Here is a 22,232-nt window from a genome sequence, read left to right as displayed (position 1 = left end):
TTCATTACACGGCAGTATCTGAATATAAAGTTTACTGAATCGAATCATGACAACAAAATGATATGTTAATTATTTTAATATTCCTGAATTAATAAAGAAATGGGATATTTCTATGTTAGCAAACTTCGAATTTACATTGGTAATAAACAGTGAATATTATTCACTATAATAATAATCTAAATTAAAAAAAAAATTGAAACTAGAATAATTCTAGTGTAAAAAATCTGTGTTTGTTTTCTAATTGCTAACTTCTAATTTCTAAATAATAATAATAATAATAATAATAATAATAATAATAATAATAATAATAATAAATTTGCCATTTTATTATTAATGTTTTATTAAAGTACAATTTTTAAGAAAAAAATCAAAATCAAAAGCTAACACTAAGAGGCGGTCGTTAATTGGAACGACTACATAATAAGTATTTTCTCTTCTTTTACAATTAAATTTTAAAGAATGACGTATTTAGTATTGTACTACAGGAACAAAATATGTACGATACTTCTTACATATGTAATATTTAGATAATATTATACATCTATAACAATTAAACAGAATTCAATAAGCAAATGTTTAAGGCATTATAATGATTAAATATCACATTAAAAGATGTAGAGTTCCTAGACACACTGATAATATAATCAAAGGATACTAAGTAAAATTAAGACTATCCCTGATAACTAGTTATAACAATTAAACAATAATCCAGTTTAGTGCAAAGATAACTGTTATTATAATCAGTAATGCCTGTATTATGTTTCTCTATGCCATGTGTATTCTAGATTAGAGGCGGGGACACACTTCAGATTCGCCGATTTTAAAAGTTATTTACTGTTCGCTTCTACCAATTTCGGAGAAATAATGGTTAAGTAAAAAAAACCAAGTGAAGGTTAGGAACTAATAATGAAAATTTTAGATGTCTGATATAAGACTGATAAAAATGCCAAAATATTTTTTGAGCGTTTCATATAATAGTATCGAGTTCTCGTAATATTGCTTAATTGAGGCACAATATTTATTTTATCAAGAATAGAAGAATCACGATCAAAGAATAATAAAAACATTTGTCATTTTTTAAGACATCGATAACGAAGTCTTCATTACGCGCATTTATTTTTCTGTATCATTAAAAAAAATCAATTTTTTGTTTGATAAAAGGATGGAATGTCGAATGTACTTTATGCGGATGATTCAGGCCGATCTCATACGGAGGTAGTAGGGTTTTTCTCTTGGAAATGCATTTTTTTCATCCTGCATACAGACAAATCGGCCAGGAGAACACACGTAATTGGTGTAGACGGGAAATAGCATAACGTCTGAATAGAGTGCCTTCCCTCGATGAGTCCTTTGACCCCTTGGAAGTATCACTTAATATTAATAATGATATTTCTTGGGAACAAACTATGTTCTACAAACATATCATAATAACAGAATTATGTTATGATCAGGATCATTCATAATAACTTCGATTATTAATGTCGAAGGGTGGCTGAATAACAATTTTAATGCAATTTCGGAAAGAGTTAAAATGTTTAAAATTAAACATTCTCCAGATTAGTTATTTAAAAAATATTATTTAGCGGCAATATTTAGTATATAACCAGTATTTAGATTTAGTACGTAACCAGTCCTTTATTCAGTAAAGCTTTAAACTATCTTTAACAATAACGATATTATATTTAATCCAGAGTATTGAATTATAACCGGGATCAACGCACGAAAGCTTTTCTGAATCATAAACAAATATTAGATGAAGTTTCGTTACTAAATTGGGATTTTCTTAGTAGAATGAGAAATGCCGAATAGATATCTGGAGGATGTTCATCAAACATTTAATTACTGTTTGGTTCTTAAGATAATTACACTTTAAAGACAAAATAAAGAGAACATTTAGTATTATTAAAATGGAGGATAATTATAAATCCATTTATATTTTATTTTATAACCAACTCTAGCAAGAAACTTAAAAGGTTCGAAATTTACCAGAAAATTTATAAGAGCTTAGGAAACGGAGTAGCCTTAGTTTTCAGTACTTAAAAGAAGTGAACTCAGGCAGAAACTTTAAGATGAAAAAAATCTCGTTTAATACCACAGCAATCCTATATCAGAAACTTCTGGTCTCTGAGGAGAACCAATAGTTCGAAACAACTGTCAGGCCAGCGAAACCTAACTTAGTACTAATAAAATGCGAAAATATGCTCTCTTAGACTGAGTTCATGTCCCTTAATAGAGCAAACTAAGAAAATCCAGAAGCCGAGACATATATTATCATTAAAGTCTTTTGTAAATTTTAAAACTTTTAAGTTTCTTTCTATATTTCACTATAAAGTATGGATGTATCCATAATATCCTTCATTTTAATATCTTACTTGTCAAATTGAAGCCTTTAGGATCTATACTTTAATATTTTGCGTGAATTTTTACTTTAATTAATTAATTTAATTTTACTTTAATAAGTTGCAGCATCGTGAGTCTGTGTGAGAGTGTGGCTCCATCTTCAGAAGTATTTGTTAATTTTAAGATTGCATTTTCATTTGTACAAGGATTGTCAAGTGCTTTTAGGAAGTATTTTACGTAGATTGTCATGCTTTCAACATTTCATTATTCCTTCTAAATGCAAAAAAAATATTAAATATACTTGAGTTCCTGGCATTCTTGTAAAAAAATAATAATAATAATAATAAGGATTGATAGACCAAAGAACGAACCAGCCGTTTAAATAAAATTATTCTGAAATATCACAACACACAAATAGAAATTTAACACTTTACATATTAATATATGACTATCAAACAATAAATGCAATTTAACAAAACTGACTTACTATACATTACGGAAAATATCACTAAAACAATTCTGCAGAATATAATTATATACTACATACATATAAATACATATAAAAAGGGTCCGTCACCATTAGCTTCCATTTAGGATATTTTTTTTTTTATTCTAAAAAAAGCGGTAAAATGGCGACAAAGCAAATAAACACTATATTATTACTCGACTGATTTATTTGGTATGTTTTAATTATAATAATTAATATGAGGTTTAAAATATTTCATATTAATAAAAGATAGCCACATAGTGTATTCCGGCTACTCAGTATTCCCACTGGGTGGCCGTGGAAAAATCTGTACCGTTAACCTTAAATGTTCCATTTTTCTCGGAAACAACATAATTGCCGTGAACGGTTTTAAGGCAGAGACGAGACGGCTCTCTCAGCTCGATATAAAATCCTTGCCTGACATCTGAATCAACTGAAATACCTCCATCTTCAGCGATGCTCCAGTATTTTTCGTTGGCTCCTACAAAGAGAAAGTTCGTCAGTTAAGATCCTTAAATAATAAGCCTAAATATGGAAAGAAAAGAAAAGGGGGAAAAAAAAAAGAAACATGTTTCCCTATTTCTTCATCTTTTATTTATTTATTTATATGACCCACACATTAAAGAAGTCGCAAAACCGACAGTACATCAATGCCGTGTGTGGGCAAGTGGTCGGGAAGAACAGAACCAACTAAGACGCTTTTTGAACAACTGGAGATTGTAGTCTTACAGGAAATTGTGTGGACAAGGCAGCTCCTAAGGACAGAGATAGAACGAATAGGGATAAAGTATCCGTCATTTTAGGACGAAACGTTGGTTCTGTGGATTTGAAGCTGAATGTGAAAGGATGATGAAAGTATGCTCAGCATAAAACGGCGCCCATGAAAATATGTACAGAAAGAGCATAACGCAAAAACAGATTTCTATGTCACAGTGAATGGAATTAGTCTGTGAGTGAGAGTTATCTGTTAACCGAGTTGTCCTCTCTTGAACAGTAAGAAGAATTTTTACATTTTGTGGTACTTCACCCTCAAATAAGGGAACAGTATTCTAATACTGGGCGGATTTAGAATATGCATGTGGTTTTAAACTGTACAGCTGAGACGTATTGTATTGAGCGGTACAAAAACCGAAAAAGACTGACTGAGTTTCATTGAAATTATGGCCGAAGCAACTTAACTTCTGAGACCAATGTATTAATTATATCTGTTAAGAGTGCATATCCTCCAGTCGACTTGCCTGTATTGTGGGATGAAAAACTTGAACCACTTGTTCTTTCTGGAGTGCAAATATTGCGTCATTCTCGTTACTTCAAGAAGAGAAATCTGATTTTGTTTAGAGATTTGGGTATTATCGAAGGCATTGAAAATGAAGCAAATTTTATTATTTTTTTTAAATATGTCTATCCATAGACGTATATTTTGCTGATTAATAGTTTCGTGATTTTTTTGGTTGATAATGGGCAATTATCAGATTAGCGTGGATATGATTTTCCACAGAATATCTGGAGACAGTGGGAGAACGAAAGGCCATCCCTGGAAACTGCATAAAGTGTGTGAGCAAGGGGTAGATTTTTTGCATGAAGAGTGGTGGGTGATTGGAATGCATTGCCTGAGAGTGTAGTTAGTGCAGGGACAGTGAATGCATTTAAGTCCAGGTGCCATGAGCTGTGCATGTGAGATTCGGACCTTCTAGGACCTTCTACTATTCCTCTCTTGACTCCATGGAGGTTTGTTGTTGATGATGATAATAATAATAATAATAATATATGCAAAAAAGAAAGGGTATTTGAGAACTGAATGCGAGGAAGTAAGTAAGTATGAAGTATTAATATACACAAGCCAGCTATAGCGAACCTTGCACTAAGTTTATCACTTTGTCATATTTTATTCATTTAGCATATGGTCTACCTGCTGCTTTATTTATTTATTTATTTTTCCAACACTAAGTTAGTCGCCAAGTTTTAATTCGGATGTTCCAGTTTTCCATATGGAACTGACTTTTCAAATGTATACGGAATGCATAGAAATGCTCTTCTAACCATACTCACACAATGCGAGCCTTGTGACAAGGGGCGTTGTCTTGCTGCAAGTGTCCAGATTCACTAGGTTACACTGTCACCATGTATGGCAATATCTTGTCGGGAAACAAATCGCCAGGTAAGAATTAGTGACCAAGGTGTGTTCATGTCCATGAGAACAATCCTCATATCCGCCATCACCGGCATGTTTCCGGCCAAGTGCAGGCTGATTAGCCAGAAACAGGATAGGAGTCATGTTTTGCCTCGTGAGTATACATGTAAAGGTAATTTATATAGCATATAAATGACAAGGCATTGAACTTACAAGTAAATTGTAAGTTTTATGTTGTCATCCTAGATGGAATGAAGTTTCCTGATGCATTGCCGATAATAATAATAATAAGAAGAAGAAGAAGAAGAGAGAAAAAGAGGAGTATATATTTAAATATAAAAATAATATGAATTATCAATACTCTGGGGTCCCAATTCTTTTAAATTTTGGCTTATTATTCAATTTCAAACTTGTTGATATAATTTCAAAGTACTGTATATTGTTACTGGGATTTAAGTGATCTACAAATGACCACAGTTTGGATCACTTTATATCAATTACAGGGATTTCGGAACCATTTCTAGGAGGTAATAATCGAAATACAGTACTACGAAAAGCACTTTGTTCTCTTTCCTATATTTCTTTTGTTTGATTGCTTGCTTGTTCATCAAGCTGAACATGAAAATGAATAAAATGAATACACCACTGTTCCAGTTGTTTAGGGACAAGCAGGTATTTGAATCAGAGCGTAAAATATCCAACAAAAGAAAGTGTGTCATCATGGATAACACATAGGTAAAGAAGCATTAGTTTACAATTGTGTTACGGTCAAATTCGCATATAAAATGGAACTAGAGGAATGCTTTAAAAAACAATAGATGTCCTCTAGCAGCTGGAAAAAATTACAGAATAGCTCTTCTTTGACATGAACAGAAAGCATATCTCCGGTCTCTGTGACAATGTTGAATCCTGTGTCATTTGTCTAATAAAATTTATTAGAGTCGGAGGTTATTAAAAAAAAAACAAAGGTGCACTAATTAAGTTTTATCTTTAAAAGCTATTTTGTTGACAATCTTTTGTGAATAATAATACTAAGGTGAAGACTCAGTTATACTGTATATATAAGTCGTGACTAACTTCCGTTTTAATTAACGCTGTTTGAAGTTAATTTATATGTAGGGGAAAAATCCTTCAGAGCGATTTGCATTTTAAAGAATTATGACTTTATCTCTGCTAAAATCTGGAATAGAATCTTCCTTGCAAATGTTCAGACAACTGATGAAATTGGTTCGCATTGACGGCATCGCACTTATAAAGGCATAAAGACCAATGTATCATCAAGAATGAATGAACTTGATACACCAGAAGATACTAACACAGCCAACAAAGTTGTTCACAAGTGAAGAAAGACAACAGCTGTCAGGAACTGACTATCCACTAAGTCAGGTTTCTGTTTCTCATTAAATACACGTCCTAGTCCAGCTCAGAACTTATTTCCACCTGTGCAGAATTCAGTGTTGGTAGAAGGATCGCAACAAAGTGAAGATACAGTAATAGAAATGGAGGAACTACAGGCAGTGACAACCTCTTTTGACAATTTGCTGAAAGATCCGATGTTAATCCCAGTTACAAATACGATGCCTATTCTTAATACTGTTTAATTAGTCCAAATAACATAGGATCAGGGCATTGTGGCGATAGCCAAATATGAGTTCCTTGTTCCGTATCACCTCAAGTATCTCCTTCTTGACAAGTTGCACAAAGTATGATATAAGATATTGAACCTGGTGTCTCACTCTTATTACCATGAACTACAGTTTCGCCTTTTGCCAAGGTAGGAGTAGTTTCATGATGATGATGTCTTGGGATACATCCAGAGTGCCTACTGCTGTTGCGCCAGGCAGTCATGAAGTACATGATCAGCAGCTTCAACTATAAGATCAGAATGTCCATCAGGAGAAGTGACTCTCTATGGAGATTCCATTATTAGAAGTGTAGTGAATGAGAAGGTGCATAAGGTTTGTTTTCCTGGAGGTAGAATGAGCAGAATGATTAAAACGTTGGACGCGAGGAATAAGAGAGCAAAAGAGTTTGCGGTTGTAGTAGGGACGAATGATTTGGATGGGAACAAGAAAAATGTTAGAGTGGATATTAGGAGACTATTAAGGAGTGTGAAAGATAAGTGTGGTATAAAAGGTAGTCAGCGCGTTGTCCAGATATGATAGTGATGAACTGAGACGGCGAGCAAAGATTATAAATGCTATGTTAGCACAGCAATATGAGGAGAAAGGAGTGCATTTTGTGAATGTGTAAGATCAATTTGAGAGATTGACGGAACTGCATAAGGAATATGGGCTGCATTTAAATAGTTTTGGTGCTAGTCGGTTGGAGAAATTGTTATTGGAAGGAAAGGTAATGACTGTAATGAATAGATTTGAGGTGGTGCGAGATGATATTAAAGATCAAGAAAGTAGGGCAGGGAGGCTTGCAAATGGAGAGGTAAATATTATGAGTAAAGTAAATGAGAGAACGGGAGCACAATACAAAACAGGGCAACGGGGGGGGGAAGTGGACGGGGAGACACTTTATGCAAATGCTGGATCAGAGATCAATGCGTGAATAGGCAAAAAAGAATCGAGATAGCGTTGGAGGGAGGGGAGAGTTTGGGCATGAGGAAAGTTGCAGAATTGGTGGTAATACAGAGGTAGGGACAGGAAAGTATTGAAGAGTCACATCGGAGAATTGATGTTCGTAGGACTTGTAGAACACCAGAAATGATTTCTTATGTTTGTTTACGAATGCCAGAAATATTCGAAATAAGAAAAACTGTTGCATTGATTAAGTTTATTCTCCCCAAATTTGTTGGTGTGAGACATGGAGAGTGAATTTCTGGAGTTTTTGAGAGACAGTTACCTTAGATGAGGATAACATCCTTGCAGGAATAGAGACAAACGGATATGATATTTTTCGTGAAAACAGACAGGGAAAAAAGAGAGGAGATGTACTGTTAATGGTAGAAGATGAGTAGTGCCTATCTGAGGTGGATTTGCAAGGTGCAAATAGTGGCAGCGCTTTTGAGGCACTATGGTGCGAGGTAGAGGAGAACAGGATGAAATATTTAGTTGGGTGTTTGCTATAGACCTGGTAATGTGGAGGGCAATGAGAAGGAAATATATAGACAACTTAGCCAGGTTAGCAACAAACGAATCTTCATTATGGATGACTTTAATTATGATAAAATAGACTGAAATCAAATGACTGCATCTGGGGGTAAAGAGAATTAATTTCTGGAGTTTGTAAGAGACAATTACCTTAGGCAAGAGACAAAGGTATTGGACTTGATCATCTCATTAGATGATGTTATTATAAATGGATTGTCAAATCTTCCACCAGTTGGTGAGAGTGACCATGAAGGGATCACTTGTAGGATGACCAGTCATTTGAGGATGTTTGTTAGAAAGGGACATATGGGGAATTATAAGGCTGGTAATTATGAAAAGCTCAGGAAACAGCTTGCGACAATAACTTGGAACTGGATGAAAAGAATATCAATGCTGTTTGTGCTCTCCTCAAGAACTCTTTGGAAGCGGTAATATCAGAATGTATTCTAAAGAGTAAGATGGTAAATAGAACATGTATGAAATGAATGAACCAAGAAGTAAAGTATGCAATCTGGAAGAAGTACAAGATAAATGGTTATAATAACCAGTTGCATGAGTAGTATAAAGAGCAGGCGAGGAAGGTGACATGTATGATAAGGATAGCAAAAGTGCAGTACGGCAGCAGTTAGCTAATGCAGCTAAAAATCCTAAGGAATTTTTTCGACATCTAGCCAGTAGAAAAAAGAATGATTATGGAAGGATGGCATTGACTGCTGAAAATAGAGGAATGATAACCACAGAGGATATAGTCTAGGTATTTAATGAACAATTTATAAAGATTTTTCATTTTTGTGAATGTGACATCAAGCAGAACTTGAATGTAGTGGGAAAGGAGGAGGAGTGGAGGATGAGGAACTGTCATTAAGTGAGCAGGAGGTATAAGAGGAATTGAATAAACCTGATGTTAATAAGGCTGTAGGAGTTTATCATATTTCACCACGTGTTTTGAAGAAATGTTCCGGAGAGTTAACAACAGTATTTACATATTTTTTTTTTTAACATGAGTGTTGCACTGAGCCAAGATCCAAAGGAGTGGAAAGAGGTAAAATTGTTTGGATTCATGAAGGAGGCGATAAGATTAAGGCTTTGAATTATAGGCCAGTTTGTGTGTATGGAGTTGTAGTTAAAGTGTTAACATGTTCATTGCCAATCACGCGATATCGCGCGATGCGAGTTCTCACCAAACGGCCGATCACGCGTTATCGCGTGGACGTCACTAACTAAATAAAAATAAAAAAAATTTGGCCACCACACGAAATTCCAATTTTCAGCTTGGCAATGAAAGTGTTAAAGAGGTTAGTTAGGATCAAGATTCAGAACTGGGTTAACAATAGAAAAATACTCTTTGATAGCCAGCTTCCTTCCATTTGTTGAAGGAAGCTCATGATTTAGCAATCTGCTTACTTATTATAAACTGACAAATGAATTGGATAAGGATGATGCATACACAGGGGTATGTTTAGATTTTGCAGAGGCCTTTGATAAATTGCCACATGACAAGCTGGTAATTAAAAGTGAAATGGTGCACTGGATTGGAGATTGGCTGTCTGATAGGTATCAGCGAATAATGGAGCGGATGCTGTGGCTTTGCAAGAGGACGTGGATGCTCTGGCTAAATGGGTAAATGAGCGGGATATCAATTCAAAGTTGCGAAGCGTAAGGTTTTGAAATTTGGGAAGCAAAGATGGGATGTAGAGTACACAATCGGTTGAAATATATTGAAAGAGATAGAGCAAATGAGAGTCTGGGAGTAATTGTGGACAAGGACCTAAAATTTGGTGGATATATTACTAAAATTATGAGGACAGCGCAGCGGATAATAGGAATGATGCTGATGGCACTGACTTGTAGAAGTAAGGGCAATATGGTACTATGGTACCCTTGTATAAGGCCTTTTTGATCAGGCCATATATGGATTATTGTGCAGAAATTTCGTCACCTGGTTTTCAAAAAGGTGGTGATGCATTGAAAAAGGTCCAGAGACGATTGACTAAGGTGTTTATAGTCTCTGGAATGTTGAACATGAAAACAGATGGAGAAAATGTAATTTGCAGAAATTTTTGGATAGGAGGAGAAGGGGTGATATGATCGAGACATATAAGCTGTTAAGGGGTTATTACCAGATTAATTTGGGGGTGGTTTTACATAGAATGGGTGAAGACAGGGAGAGAACAAGAGGTCATCCCTTAAACCTGTATAAAGAGAGTGTGAGCAAGGGGGTGAGGAGCAAGTTTTTTGCATGGAGATGGTGAATGATTAAAATGCATTGCCCAAGAGAGTGTGGTGAGCGCGGAGACCGTGAACATATTAAAGGCGCGGTATGATAAATCGGAGGGGATCTCCGATGAGTCTTTTGACTCCATGGAGGTTTAATAATAATAATAATAATAATAATAATAATAATAATAATAATAATAATAGGATTATTTAAAATATGCTAACTTGTTAACTCGTATGTTGAGTACTATTTACTTTATTTAAGGGTTAAGGCAGCGATTTTCAACCAGTGTGCCGCGAGAGGTCTTCAGGTGTGCCGCGAAATTTATGAAAATATAAATTAATTGAAAGAAATAATGTCGTAATTTGCGCATTTATTTATTAGTTTCTGGTCTTCCATTTTCTTCTGTGTGTAAATCAAATCAAAATTATGCCTATTTTTTTCCAGATCATCAAAAAAATTAAAAGAATATATTTTTATTGTGCCGCAGAATTTTAATAATCTAGGTGTGCCATGTTATGAAAAAAGGTTGAAAATCACTGGGTTAAGGTAATTAGCTGATTGTTTATTCAAAATAACAAAGTTAGTTGTTCCTCTTTCCCCATTTTCTAGGTTTTCCAACCCCCCTTAAAAAGTATAATATTAAAGTGCTGTTCATGTAGATGATTTTAGGAGATCAAATAGACATGGTTGATCAACCAAATCTAAAAATTTTATAGACTGTCTTAGTGGTATGTAGACAATAATTATGATGATTAACTGTCTCAGGATTTCAGGTTAGGTCTTTTCTTCTTCGCAGGTTTTCTTTTTATTTCAAAGTCCCAATACAAAGCAATCCACTTCTTTCTGAGTTTTATCAGTTGTGATGTCCGATGGCCTGGGCGATGGCGATTTTCTTTCCATTTTTCCTTGCAGCGAAATGTTCAGTATCATCCTTCCAGATACAAAGCAAAATAGTTGGATTCTAGCGGAAAGCACGGAGGGAGACATCATAATGTCATCCTATATGTAGACATTATATTTGCATTATAATGTAAGAAGCAGTGCTCTAAAATGGACAAGAATGATATCTGAATGGTATTCCAAACATGGTAAAAGAGATACAGTAAGCCGAGAGAACGAGACGGGGGGGGGGGAAGAGACGGTACGTTCAGTTGAAGAGGAGGGCGGAGTCTTATAGCACAGAGATGCTCAACATTTTTTAATGTTGTCCCCACCTACGTATTATTATTAAACCTATAGTACATTTGTACCGTGGGTGAGCTAAATTTTTTTTTTCATTTCTATCAACTTCATATATATATTTTTGTAAGTTTCTTAAATTTTATTTTTGCATACTCCGGAAACCTTGATCTAGACACCAAACATGAAACTTTTTCAACTTCAGTCCTCCAATAATCAGAGCAGTGGTCTGACATCGGGTGATTAAATTCATTTCCCACCTAAAAAAGACAATTACAAACATCCAGGCCCACGGCGGGATTTGAACCCGCAACCTGTTGGTTGGAGAGCGGGTACGCTAGCTACTCGGCCAACCAGGCTGGCAAGTCAACATAAAATGGCTGATAAAGACGAATACCCCCATAAAATTATTTTTGTTTTGGAAAGAGTGTTCTGGGGTCTGCTAACCCACAAATTATTTTGCCTCTCTACATTCAGTTCTGACAACAATTTGACAATAGCGCAGTACTAACTCATTTCGCTTCTGTATTCTTTCAGCTATAATACAGGATAAATGACACCACGAGGACATAAACTGCAGTTTGGTGAGTGAAGTTTTGAGTCACTTAAAACTGTATCTTGAAGAAAGTGAATGCAGTTTTACTGATGACAATACAGACTGAAATGCAAACACCGAAATATTGTATATTGGAATACATTCATCTAAAGAAATTGATAGACATTTTAGTTACTTTCCGCGTGACACGAGTTTATTATTTTATTATTTTTTTTATCTGCCAAACAATATAAAAATAAAATTTCAATGTTATCAACTACAATTCTGAAATAAATCAAGTCACTGTATTTGAATCTTACGCTTTTAAAAGCTGTTGAACTGCTAATATTTAAATTAAGAGTTGTGGATATATATAAAACACTATATACAAAAATCTCTAAGAACGATTTTGAAATAATCTAAAATGAAATTGTAACCACAGGAATGTTTCAGATGATAAGAATCGTAATGGTACTAAGACGGTTAAAAGTTCTAAGACGATATTTAAGTTATACCTTTTGTAGGATGCAAAATAGTTTACGAGGAGAAAATCCATGCCACCTCTATATAAGGCCAACTCGTCTTTAGATGGAAAAGCCTCATAAAGTTTCTTCGAGTTCCAGATGGGATTCGAACCAAAGTCTTTCCGCCCAGAAGACATCGTCGATACTTTATGAGTTAAATGGTATTCTAACCCTTAGACTATTGGTCAGAAAGAGCTAGTTTAAAATCCTGTCCATGACGCGAAGAACCCTTGCTAAAAGCTTTTACATATGAAAGTGAGTTAGCAGGTAGGTTGTGTTATAGAGGAAACAGGGTTTTTTCCTCACGGAAACTAAATTTTTCATGCCATAAAACAGGGAAACTGGCTAGAAGAATATATGCAATTAATACTGTTCGTAAACGAAAAATCCCCTCTGTCAACTAGGTCTGAACTTGACTAATTGTTAACCTAAGTGCCTAGTCAGCTTTTGTAAATGTGTTTTGCTGTTGCTAAAGGCACTGGAAGTATCCTAAGAAGATTTTAATACTATGGGTAATACCGAAATAAAAATGTATAGTTAGTTCTTAATTTTGCAGTTGCCATTTCTTCGCCTGAGTTAAAGAAATTAGGATTAAGGTTGTTTAGATCTGGGCAGACGTAATGAATGCCAGGAGCTGCGTGTTATTGCATTTCCCGAAGAAGAAAACATGCAATACAGAGGGGAACCCGAGTTTCCGAAAGACAACTCCATCACTTTCTAAAAACTTCTAAATAGAACCGTTTATAAAATACACTTATGGCAAAAATACTATAAATGGATTCAAGCGTATCCTGTCATCATTTTCTTAAAAATTATATACTTTTAAAATTTGTATAACTTCTAACTTCGTATGTTGTGCATGTACCATTTACTTAGGAGTTAAGAAAATGATCTGATTTGTTTACTGAAAATAATAAAGCTGGTTAAAAAAAACTCAAATTCCATTTAGTTTTTTGCTGTTTTTCAAACAAATTCCACGTTTTTTTTTTCAGCGCAATTAAAAAAAAAACAACTTTCTGAGATACTCTCAAACAACTTGTCATGAAAAACATTTATTTTGACATGAATTACTCACATTTTTATGTATTTAAATTTTATCTGGTTGTTAAAATGCATTTGAAATGAAATGAAGAATGCTGTAAATTGCGTGATGTTTGTGAATATTCAGATCACAATTCTTATTGGACAAAAAGCGTTGATTTGGGGAAACATTTTGTAAATACTGTATATAATATTTTTAGGCACATGATTCAGGATTTTAGTTTGATATACTACTGATTATTTACCTATCATCAGATATAAGTTTGCTTATCAGATGTATCAGATATATTTGATTTCTTCTTATTATATATACTATCAGATACCATATAAATTAGCTAATAATTCGTGCATTATAAAAAATGTACAATAAAGTAGGCTACTGTTAGACTGGGATAGCCAACCATTTTATTTTTTTTCTAAAGTGCCGGTTAATGAACACGAATGCTGGATAACAAAACTGCTTTACTACGGCTGTTACTGACCCACCATAATATGACAATAATATGGGGTGGGTACAGTGCCCTCCTTTATTTTAATTGATTTCAATTCTTTTAAAAATAAATCACTATTATGATCACTTTCGAAATCTGTGTTAATATTTATTAAGTTTTTCTCCGATATTTTCCTTAATGTTGATAATTAGTTTTATTGTTCTTTGTCCCAACTGTTTCACTTATTTTTCTTTTACCTTGTTCGTCACGTGACCAATACGGCATAGAACAGCAAATGCCATTCGTGGACAGCGAGCCTTAAATAGGGATCCCAGACTAATAATGCTAGTAATATTAAAATTTTTAGAATCATAAAAACAGAAAGTAAATAATTTCAATGACATAACAAACCTTTCAAATAACAAATTCCTCTTTCTTCCCGTTCAACTTTTATTGTCTCATAAGCTGCCTTGTTGCATTCCAACTTGGGTGAATTGTTGCTTTTGTAACCAACGAATCCTTGCTCACATTTAAGAACGAGAGCAGGTCTGTTGATGAGATAAAAGTAAAATTTCTCCATATCGTCCACGTTGTCACTATTAGCAAAGAGATGGCCACTTTTTTTGGCTGCCACGTATTTGCCGTTATTAGCAACAAAAGTTACGCTTCCATCAGACTGCCACTCTAAACGAAACAGACTATTGGAAGATCTGGAAAAAAAAAGATATAGATAGATGCACAGAAATATTACTTAGAACAGATTAGACAACAGAACACATTAGAACATGAAATTTAGTTAATATATACAAATTAACTAAAACTAAAGCTTGAAGTTCAGGTGGCAGACAAGATTTCCAATAAAGATTTTTGGTGAATCCATCTGTTACTAAGAAACTCTGGACATTTTGTTGAGAGATTACTTAAAAAGTCAAACGATAAGGCAATTTTTTTGCTATTTCTTTTTTTGCCAGCACCATCCTAAAAGCCCTTGGGCAGATTTAAACTTTAATAACTTAAGATGTATAAATGTGACAAACTTATAATAAAAACCATTCGAAAGCCCACAGTCAATGGTAAATCTTAGCTTGCAATGCTGCAGACATTCTTCATTCCTAAACTAGAGAGGTTAAATCTTTTAAATAACACCATCTTTCAAGAAAATAAAAAAACCTGTCATTATGATTTGCGTGTGAAGCATTTTCTGAATGACACTTTCTCAGACAGGTGAATCAGAAGAGGAGGGCCTCATTCTTGGCCACTTCAGTCCTCTGATCTAACGCCACTGGACTTTTTTTTCTTTTTTTTTTGCGGAGTCACGTCAAAATAGTTGTTAATGCATCAGAACTTAGTTCTTTTGGATGATCTGAGGATTAGGATTAAAATGCAATCCATTTAATCACTAAGCAGCAGCTGACAATGTTTTCCCAAAGTTCGAAAATCGTCTTGAACACTATATCACACATGACGGTAGTTATGTAAAGCTGGGGAATACACCTGAATTGCACTGCATAAAACACTTGACTAATTAAGCTTTCGAGTAGTGTTTAATGTAAATTTGTAACATTTATACATCTTAAGTTATTAAAGTCTTTTGGGACATCCTGCATGACACGAGGAAAATCAAAAATAAATGGATTTTTTCAGATACTATACTCTTAACATAGAAACAAATGCAAACATGTGCAGAAAAATGATCATTTATTATGAATATTTATAGACATTTTCATTACACACAGATCTGCTAGTCTCTATTAACTCTACGGTAATCATCAATACACTGCTTGGAAAGAAGTCAACGGACACACCTTATGGGCAAGGTGCATCGTACCATGTTACGCGCCAGTGTTTTTAGCCGGTATAAACTAGAGCAGGGGTTCTCAACCTTTTCCAGTGACGTACCACTATATTTAATTCAAGATATTAGATGTACCAATAAGGCAGTGGCTTACGTAGCACCAGTGGTACGCGTACCATAGGTTGAGAATCCCTGAACTAGAGGAATATGAAGTTCCCAAGTCAGTGCAACTGTGTCCAGGTAAAATGACTTCGAGAAGGGAACTGACAGAGTTTGAAAGAAGCGTTGTGAGGATGCCATGTTGCAGGTCTATCTTTTGGCAAATTGGGCCATTTACGTCAACAGTCAGTAATACCATACTGAGATGGAAGCAGAGAGTCAACTGCAAGTGCTACCCGCAGTGGACGACCCACCACACTCACCGAACGTGACCGTAGTGTGCTAAGGATATGTAAAACCGTCATTTGTCGGCCGACATGTTGAATGCAGAGTTCCCAATCGACTGGAACATCAATCTGCACAAAAACATGGACGAGAAGATGGACGTGTGTGAGATTGGCGGATGCCTGGTGACCGTCTCTTACCAGATTGTTAACCCCGACTATGAAATACGGAGGTGGTGACGTGATGGTATGGCCCTGATTTTCCTGGTTTGGCCTCGGACGTCTGTTTGTGGTTCCACGAACATTGAACTCCGAGGCCATTGCATTCTCCAGCATCTGAATATGCTGGAGCATGCCATGCTTCCTACTTTGTGACGTTCTACGGAACTGGCCATTGTCTCTTTCTGCAAATCAATGCAGCATGTCATAAGGCTGTTGCTGTCACTGCCTGGTTTGTGGACATGAACTTCACCACACTTGAAGCCTCCACAGAGCCCTCATCTCAACCGTACTGAACATCTGTGGGATGAACTGGAGCGTCGGCCGTCCCACAAATTCCAGGATTTCATTTATATGCCTACAGGAAAAGGTACAAACTTCCCATTGATTGTTATTGTGCGCTTGTGGAAAATATGCCTCATAGACAGGTAGCAGTCAGAGAAAGGAAGCCCTACATCTTATTAAGTTGGGCCCCGCTTTGTTCCTCACACTATGGTATCCGTTGACTTCTTTCCAAGCAGTGTACATACTAAAGAAAAAGTCCACTTCTTTACTTAAATATAGATTAATATTATTTTTGTAAAGCTAGTTAAAATTTTAATGTAACTCCCATCCACGAAATAAAGAAAACCCAAGAGCTACCCTTGATGTGAAAAAAAAAAAAAAAAAAGGACCCGTAATGTATAAACTCGTTTTTATTGTACCTCGTATAATACGTTTGCACAATCAGTTCACAACTGACCGGCTTTTCAATATAAGCATTTATTTACAACGTCTTCAAATTGTGTCTACATGCTACATTCTGTATTTTTTTTATAAAAGGCTTGTACATGCAAAAATTCAAACATTCAGCTAATGAAAATAAATAGAAGTAATAAGAAGAATAGCATGTATAGTTTCAGAGGGCATAGCAAGCCACGTAAACTCAGGGATGTACTTACATTTTCCCTGAGTTGGGCAGGGTACTAGGCGCTAGAGTGCTCAGGGGCTCCACCTCATTTTGGCGTCCTTAAATTGTCCCCAAAATTTTAAGGACCCCCCGGCAAGAGCCTCGTGATTTAAATGAAACAAAACCATATTGTATATACGACGTATTAAACAAAAAATTGTTCCCTCCACTAAGTGTCGGTTATGATAAAAGAAAAAATAGGAGAACCTCACTCAAGAGGCTCATCCCAACAGGCAACAAACCATTTTTGTAGGTGTAATTAATGTTTATTTCTCTGCCAGCTGTCTTCCCAGATGGAGAGGACAGTTGTTAAAATACAAACGGGATCGGCTTGCACGTAACTTCTGGCGAAGCATACATTAGTCTTACTCACCTGCCAGACATCCTTCACCCCTCCACTCTACACAAAAGCTTCACTAAAATTCCATTAACGAACTATTTATAAAGCATTAGTCATTTAGAGAGTAAAGCAGCTGGTTTATTATACTTTAAAGAACACTGTCCTTGTTTATAAACTATACACGGAGCTCTATTTTGGGTACAAAATACCACTGAGTAAACATATCTAATCGGTATTTTGTTTTCACGATTCTTGTACAGATAATTTCATCATTCTATATAAGCAAATCTAACAAGGTTAATAAATTTTCCCACAAAACAACATATTTTAAACCATTACATGTTTCTAACTCGGACTGAATGACAAAAGTGGCGAAATGTTTTTGAAAATTCGATCCATTGTCGAATCAAATATAAGCACTTACTCTTGATATTTTGCTCAGAATCCCACAGGAATACTAGGAATTTTTCCTCCTCCCATTTACTCTCCCCCAACATCCTAGTCATAATCTAATAATAATGTTTAGCTTTTAGCCGAGGTCCTAGAACCGCTTGTAGGTTAATGTCATAAATGACAAGGCCAAAGTATACAGAATTCACTAATCCGATACACTGATAACCTTTTCAATAGAATAAAAAAAGAATATCCTGTGTACAGATGCACGGAACTGTAAGCGCAACACAAAAGCGGTGCGTGACGAAGAAGGCTACCCACGTGTGCACGCGAGTCTCTTTTCTGGGGAATTTCACAAAAAACAGCGGCTAAGTTGGGCACAGATCGATAATACAGCTTCCGCGGACAATGATCCTCGTCCTCACCGTTGGCCGGTTACTATGACAACAGAGTAACCTTGAAACGACTGGGTCGTTTACCTCCAAAATAACATTAGGCAACGTTAACGTTCACAATGCACACCGATCAATGAAACATGATCACTTCAAACGTAACCGAACAATTCATCCACGGCTTTTAAACTGTGGGAGAGTGTTTCGGAACGGTTAGCTAATGAACTAAGAAGATAAAAATCCACTTGCTGGACGTTAATGATTTCCACACCACTTAACTGAAAACCCTGTGGCACAGACTTCCTTCGACTCGACTGTTCCTAATATCTGTACTCTTCAGGAAAAATATCCTGTACGTGTCTCAGGACTTCCATTAAGACCGAATATATATTATGGAAATTAGATGGTGGGTAGCGACTACGAGTTGTTGGGTATGTCTTTGATTCCAACCATCGCTTCTCTCACACTGACTAAACAAAAGCATGCCCACCACAGCGACTCATTTATTCCCACAACCCTTACTTTCATGACTGTCAGTTACTATTGTTACCTACCCCTTCATTTTGTTCATAGTAATCTCTGCCTGGTTTTTCAAAGCATAAACTCAAAATAAATTTAATAAGCTTAAAGACTCGCTTATAAAATGATAAGATAAAAATGATAAAGATAATGGAAAATATATGTGATAAAAATAAAGTATTTAATCATAAAATATAAACTCGTATTTCTATATCCTCTAAGCGATAAAAATCACGTCAACAAAACTTTAAATTACAATTATGTATCACATCATTCTGAATATGTAGATAAATATGGGCGATAGCTGTTACGTAACGAAAACTATATTACTTTTTTTCTGCATTGGCTTGAATTCCAGCGCTACTTTGAAGGCTCCAATATCTGTCTTGCATGGTCCGGATATACCATCGTTTGGTAGGCGCATCAAACTCGAGCTGAAAGATCTCGTGCTCAGAAATTTCGTCCTGATTTGCTGTCACATCAACACCTGAAATAAAAATATAAAAAATTTTAGAAAAATATTGCGGAGTGTGTGTTAAAATATTGCTCATATCATATTTAATAGTTTAATTTAATTTATTACTACTAAGGAAAGACAGAAATATAGCATCACATCAATCTTAATTAACTATCATACAATGGAAACTATTTTATTATATTTTATGATTAACAAAATATTATTTTGAGATAAATCAATCTCAAAATTTGAGAACATATTATTTTGAGAATAAAATGTTTTTCAACTTGAGCAGAAATTATGTTAAATTAAAGGGACGAATACCTTGCAACATAGATAATAATAAATAATAAATCCTTTATTATTTTTTTATTTCCCAAATAGAATAGGCTGCACTGTTTAGTCCTATCGTTTTGGAAACTGGTTAGAGGCCGTTGGTGTCCCTGCTGCATCTACCGCCATCTTGTGTTCTTAATTTTAGTATTATTACTGTTTGTTAATATCCTAATGCACGCTAATATATAGCTTGGAAAATGGTCGATTTTTCTGATTTACAGAAATAAAAAATCGAGTTTCTTTCTGGGGAAAAATGTCTACTTATCTGTTCCAAAATGAGTACTTAGAACATCGGATGAAAAAAAAATAATAATAACTATATATCCTTAAAAATGTTTTAACAAATCAACAATATTATATACAGTCTCACGAATCTCAAGAAGTCTGCTTTTTATCTATTCTGTTAACTATAGACATTGTGGTCAAAGGTAACTAATTACGTTTCTCAGGCCGGTTTGTCCGTTTTACAGGAAAACAAACAATAAGGCAATGATAAAAATTGTCTTCAGCATGATCGGTTAAAATATTTAGAATAACTAAAATTCAGTGATGGACTGGAAATAACTGCTTTGCGCGTAATGTAAATCGATGACACCCGATCTGAGTTTGAGATTCCTGGTCTAGGCAAATAACTCGGATCTGATAATAATTATCATTTAACATTAATAAATTCCTCAAAGACGCCTATTGATTTAAAAAAATAAATAAATAGAAAACTTTAAAATAAATCCATATCAATTTTTTTAAATTTAATTACCTTGGTGATACCACAATAAAATATCTTTTGGATGACCTTAAATTCCAAGTGTAGTACGTCATTTTGTTTTTTATTTACAGGAAATTAAATAAAAAAAAAGCTACCAACTTTGTTAGTTTTGTATAAAAACCCCTAATAGTCACCGCCAATTTCCAACTAAATTATGAGATGGCTGCAGAAATATTCCTCACTCCCTCCAACATAAAGAAACTATTCTTGTTTCTTAGACGTATTGTATAATGACATTCCAATAAGGCTTGACACGCTTCAATGTTGTAAGCTAATACTTTTTTTTTTAGATGATGTGTACACACGTCTACCATCAGAGCGGCTGAAGATGTGTCATCGCTGTAGCCTATTTAAGTTTTACTGGCGATCGTGTGCATCAGAATCATTTTGCGGGAAAAAAGAGCAAAAGTTGGTGTTAACATAACAATCAGATAGGCTGGAAGATGAAATTCCAAAGATGATTCGATAAATAGTTTAAAAAACAGTAACCTTTTCTTTTCCTCTTACGATGTAATACATTAGTTTCGCTTCATGCAACAAAAGAACCGGTTTCGTGTTATTTTTACATACATATCGGAGCTCAATCAATTCTTAATTTTTTAATGTGGCCCTCCCGCAGAAAAAAAAGTTAAAAAAATTACTGCCTCTCGTCTAACAGGAAGGAAAGTGATTTGATATTATTTACTCCATAGTTTTCGGTATCAAAATAAATTGGTGTAAATAATTTTCAGGCAAGTGCTAAAGTTGATTGATACAAACTGGAATAACAGCCTTAGCCAACGTTCTTTAACGTATTGAACGAAGAAAATGACATAAAAATGAAAAGTTTTTAAGTAATTCATTATCCGTGAGCGAGACTGACTCATATCTAAGAACTTTATAACAATTTGGAAGACAAAATTTGTAAACAAATAAAAATAAAAGAAATAAATAAAACTCGTACTTTCAAAAGCTACCTCGGCCAACCCGGGCGGCTAGAATTGCTCATAATCTTTACGATAACATCCACAGATTGTGAATTATCTATTGGTTTAATTAGAAGCATGTATAGTCGATTATGAATCATATAGTCCAATGGAAATTATATTTTTATATAACTTTTAACAGTCCACGCGCGGTTAGCCTAGTGGCTGTGCGCTTCGCAACCATATGCCTGGGAAGGAGTGTCCTAGGTTCGATTCCCGTCGGTGACGTGAGGAGCTGAAGGATCTTCCTCAGCCATAGCCAAATTAGCCGGGTGTGGACAGTAGGGTTTTTCTCCAAGTTTATCCTGGGGTTTTTCATCCCACAAAGCAGGCAAACCGGCCTTGTGAACTCAACATTACGGACCTAGGATACACCGGAGCGTAGGGGCGACCACCCTATCCTGTGAACGGTTTGAGTTCCCATGATTAACTTACACTCGACACCGCAAGGTAAAAGAGGGGGGAAAGGAAAATGAGATAACTTTTCATCAAGACGTCTGCATTGCTCGCTGTTTTTGTTAATCTCGTACCAGTAAGCGTTATCGGTGCAAATATTTAAAAAGACATAAAACGTATCTCAATAATATAATATTACATAACATAAAGATCAATTAGTTACACATATGAACATAATTCAAGGAATACACAAAACTGCATCGAGTGGAATAACTTCAAAATGGAAAAGCAGTTAATTTTCATTACAAGAAGTAATTGATAAATAAATTTTT

The 22,232-nt window shown here is 35.0% G+C and overlaps 1 protein-coding gene across 1 annotated transcript in view; it reads right to left on the bottom strand.

The window, feature by feature from the left end:
- Positions 1-2,845: 2,845 nt before the first annotated feature.
- The window catches only part of LOC150097257 (protein singed-like), a 118,257-nt gene continuing 98,870 nt past the window's right edge, over positions 2,846-22,232 (bottom strand). Inside the window, exons 5-7 of the mRNA XM_090407629.1 lie at positions 19,311-19,467; positions 14,402-14,700; positions 2,846-3,308 (exon numbers count right to left, since the gene is read on the bottom strand). Of these exons, the coding sequence (XP_090263755.1) occupies positions 3,103-3,308; positions 14,402-14,700; positions 19,311-19,467 (662 nt within the window). The 3' untranslated portion in view covers positions 2,846-3,102. The remainder of the gene's footprint in view (positions 3,309-14,401; positions 14,701-19,310; positions 19,468-22,232) is intronic.

Source organism: Typopeltis vanoorti, chromosome 17 (genome assembly GCF_054136105.1).
Source record: "Typopeltis vanoorti isolate ZY-2024b chromosome 17, IOZ_Tvanoo_1.0, whole genome shotgun sequence".
Taxonomy (NCBI): domain Eukaryota; kingdom Metazoa; phylum Arthropoda; class Arachnida; order Uropygi; family Thelyphonidae; genus Typopeltis; species Typopeltis vanoorti.
The sequence above is the reverse complement of the archived record's forward strand: the minus strand, read 5'-3'. Positions and strand labels throughout refer to the sequence as shown.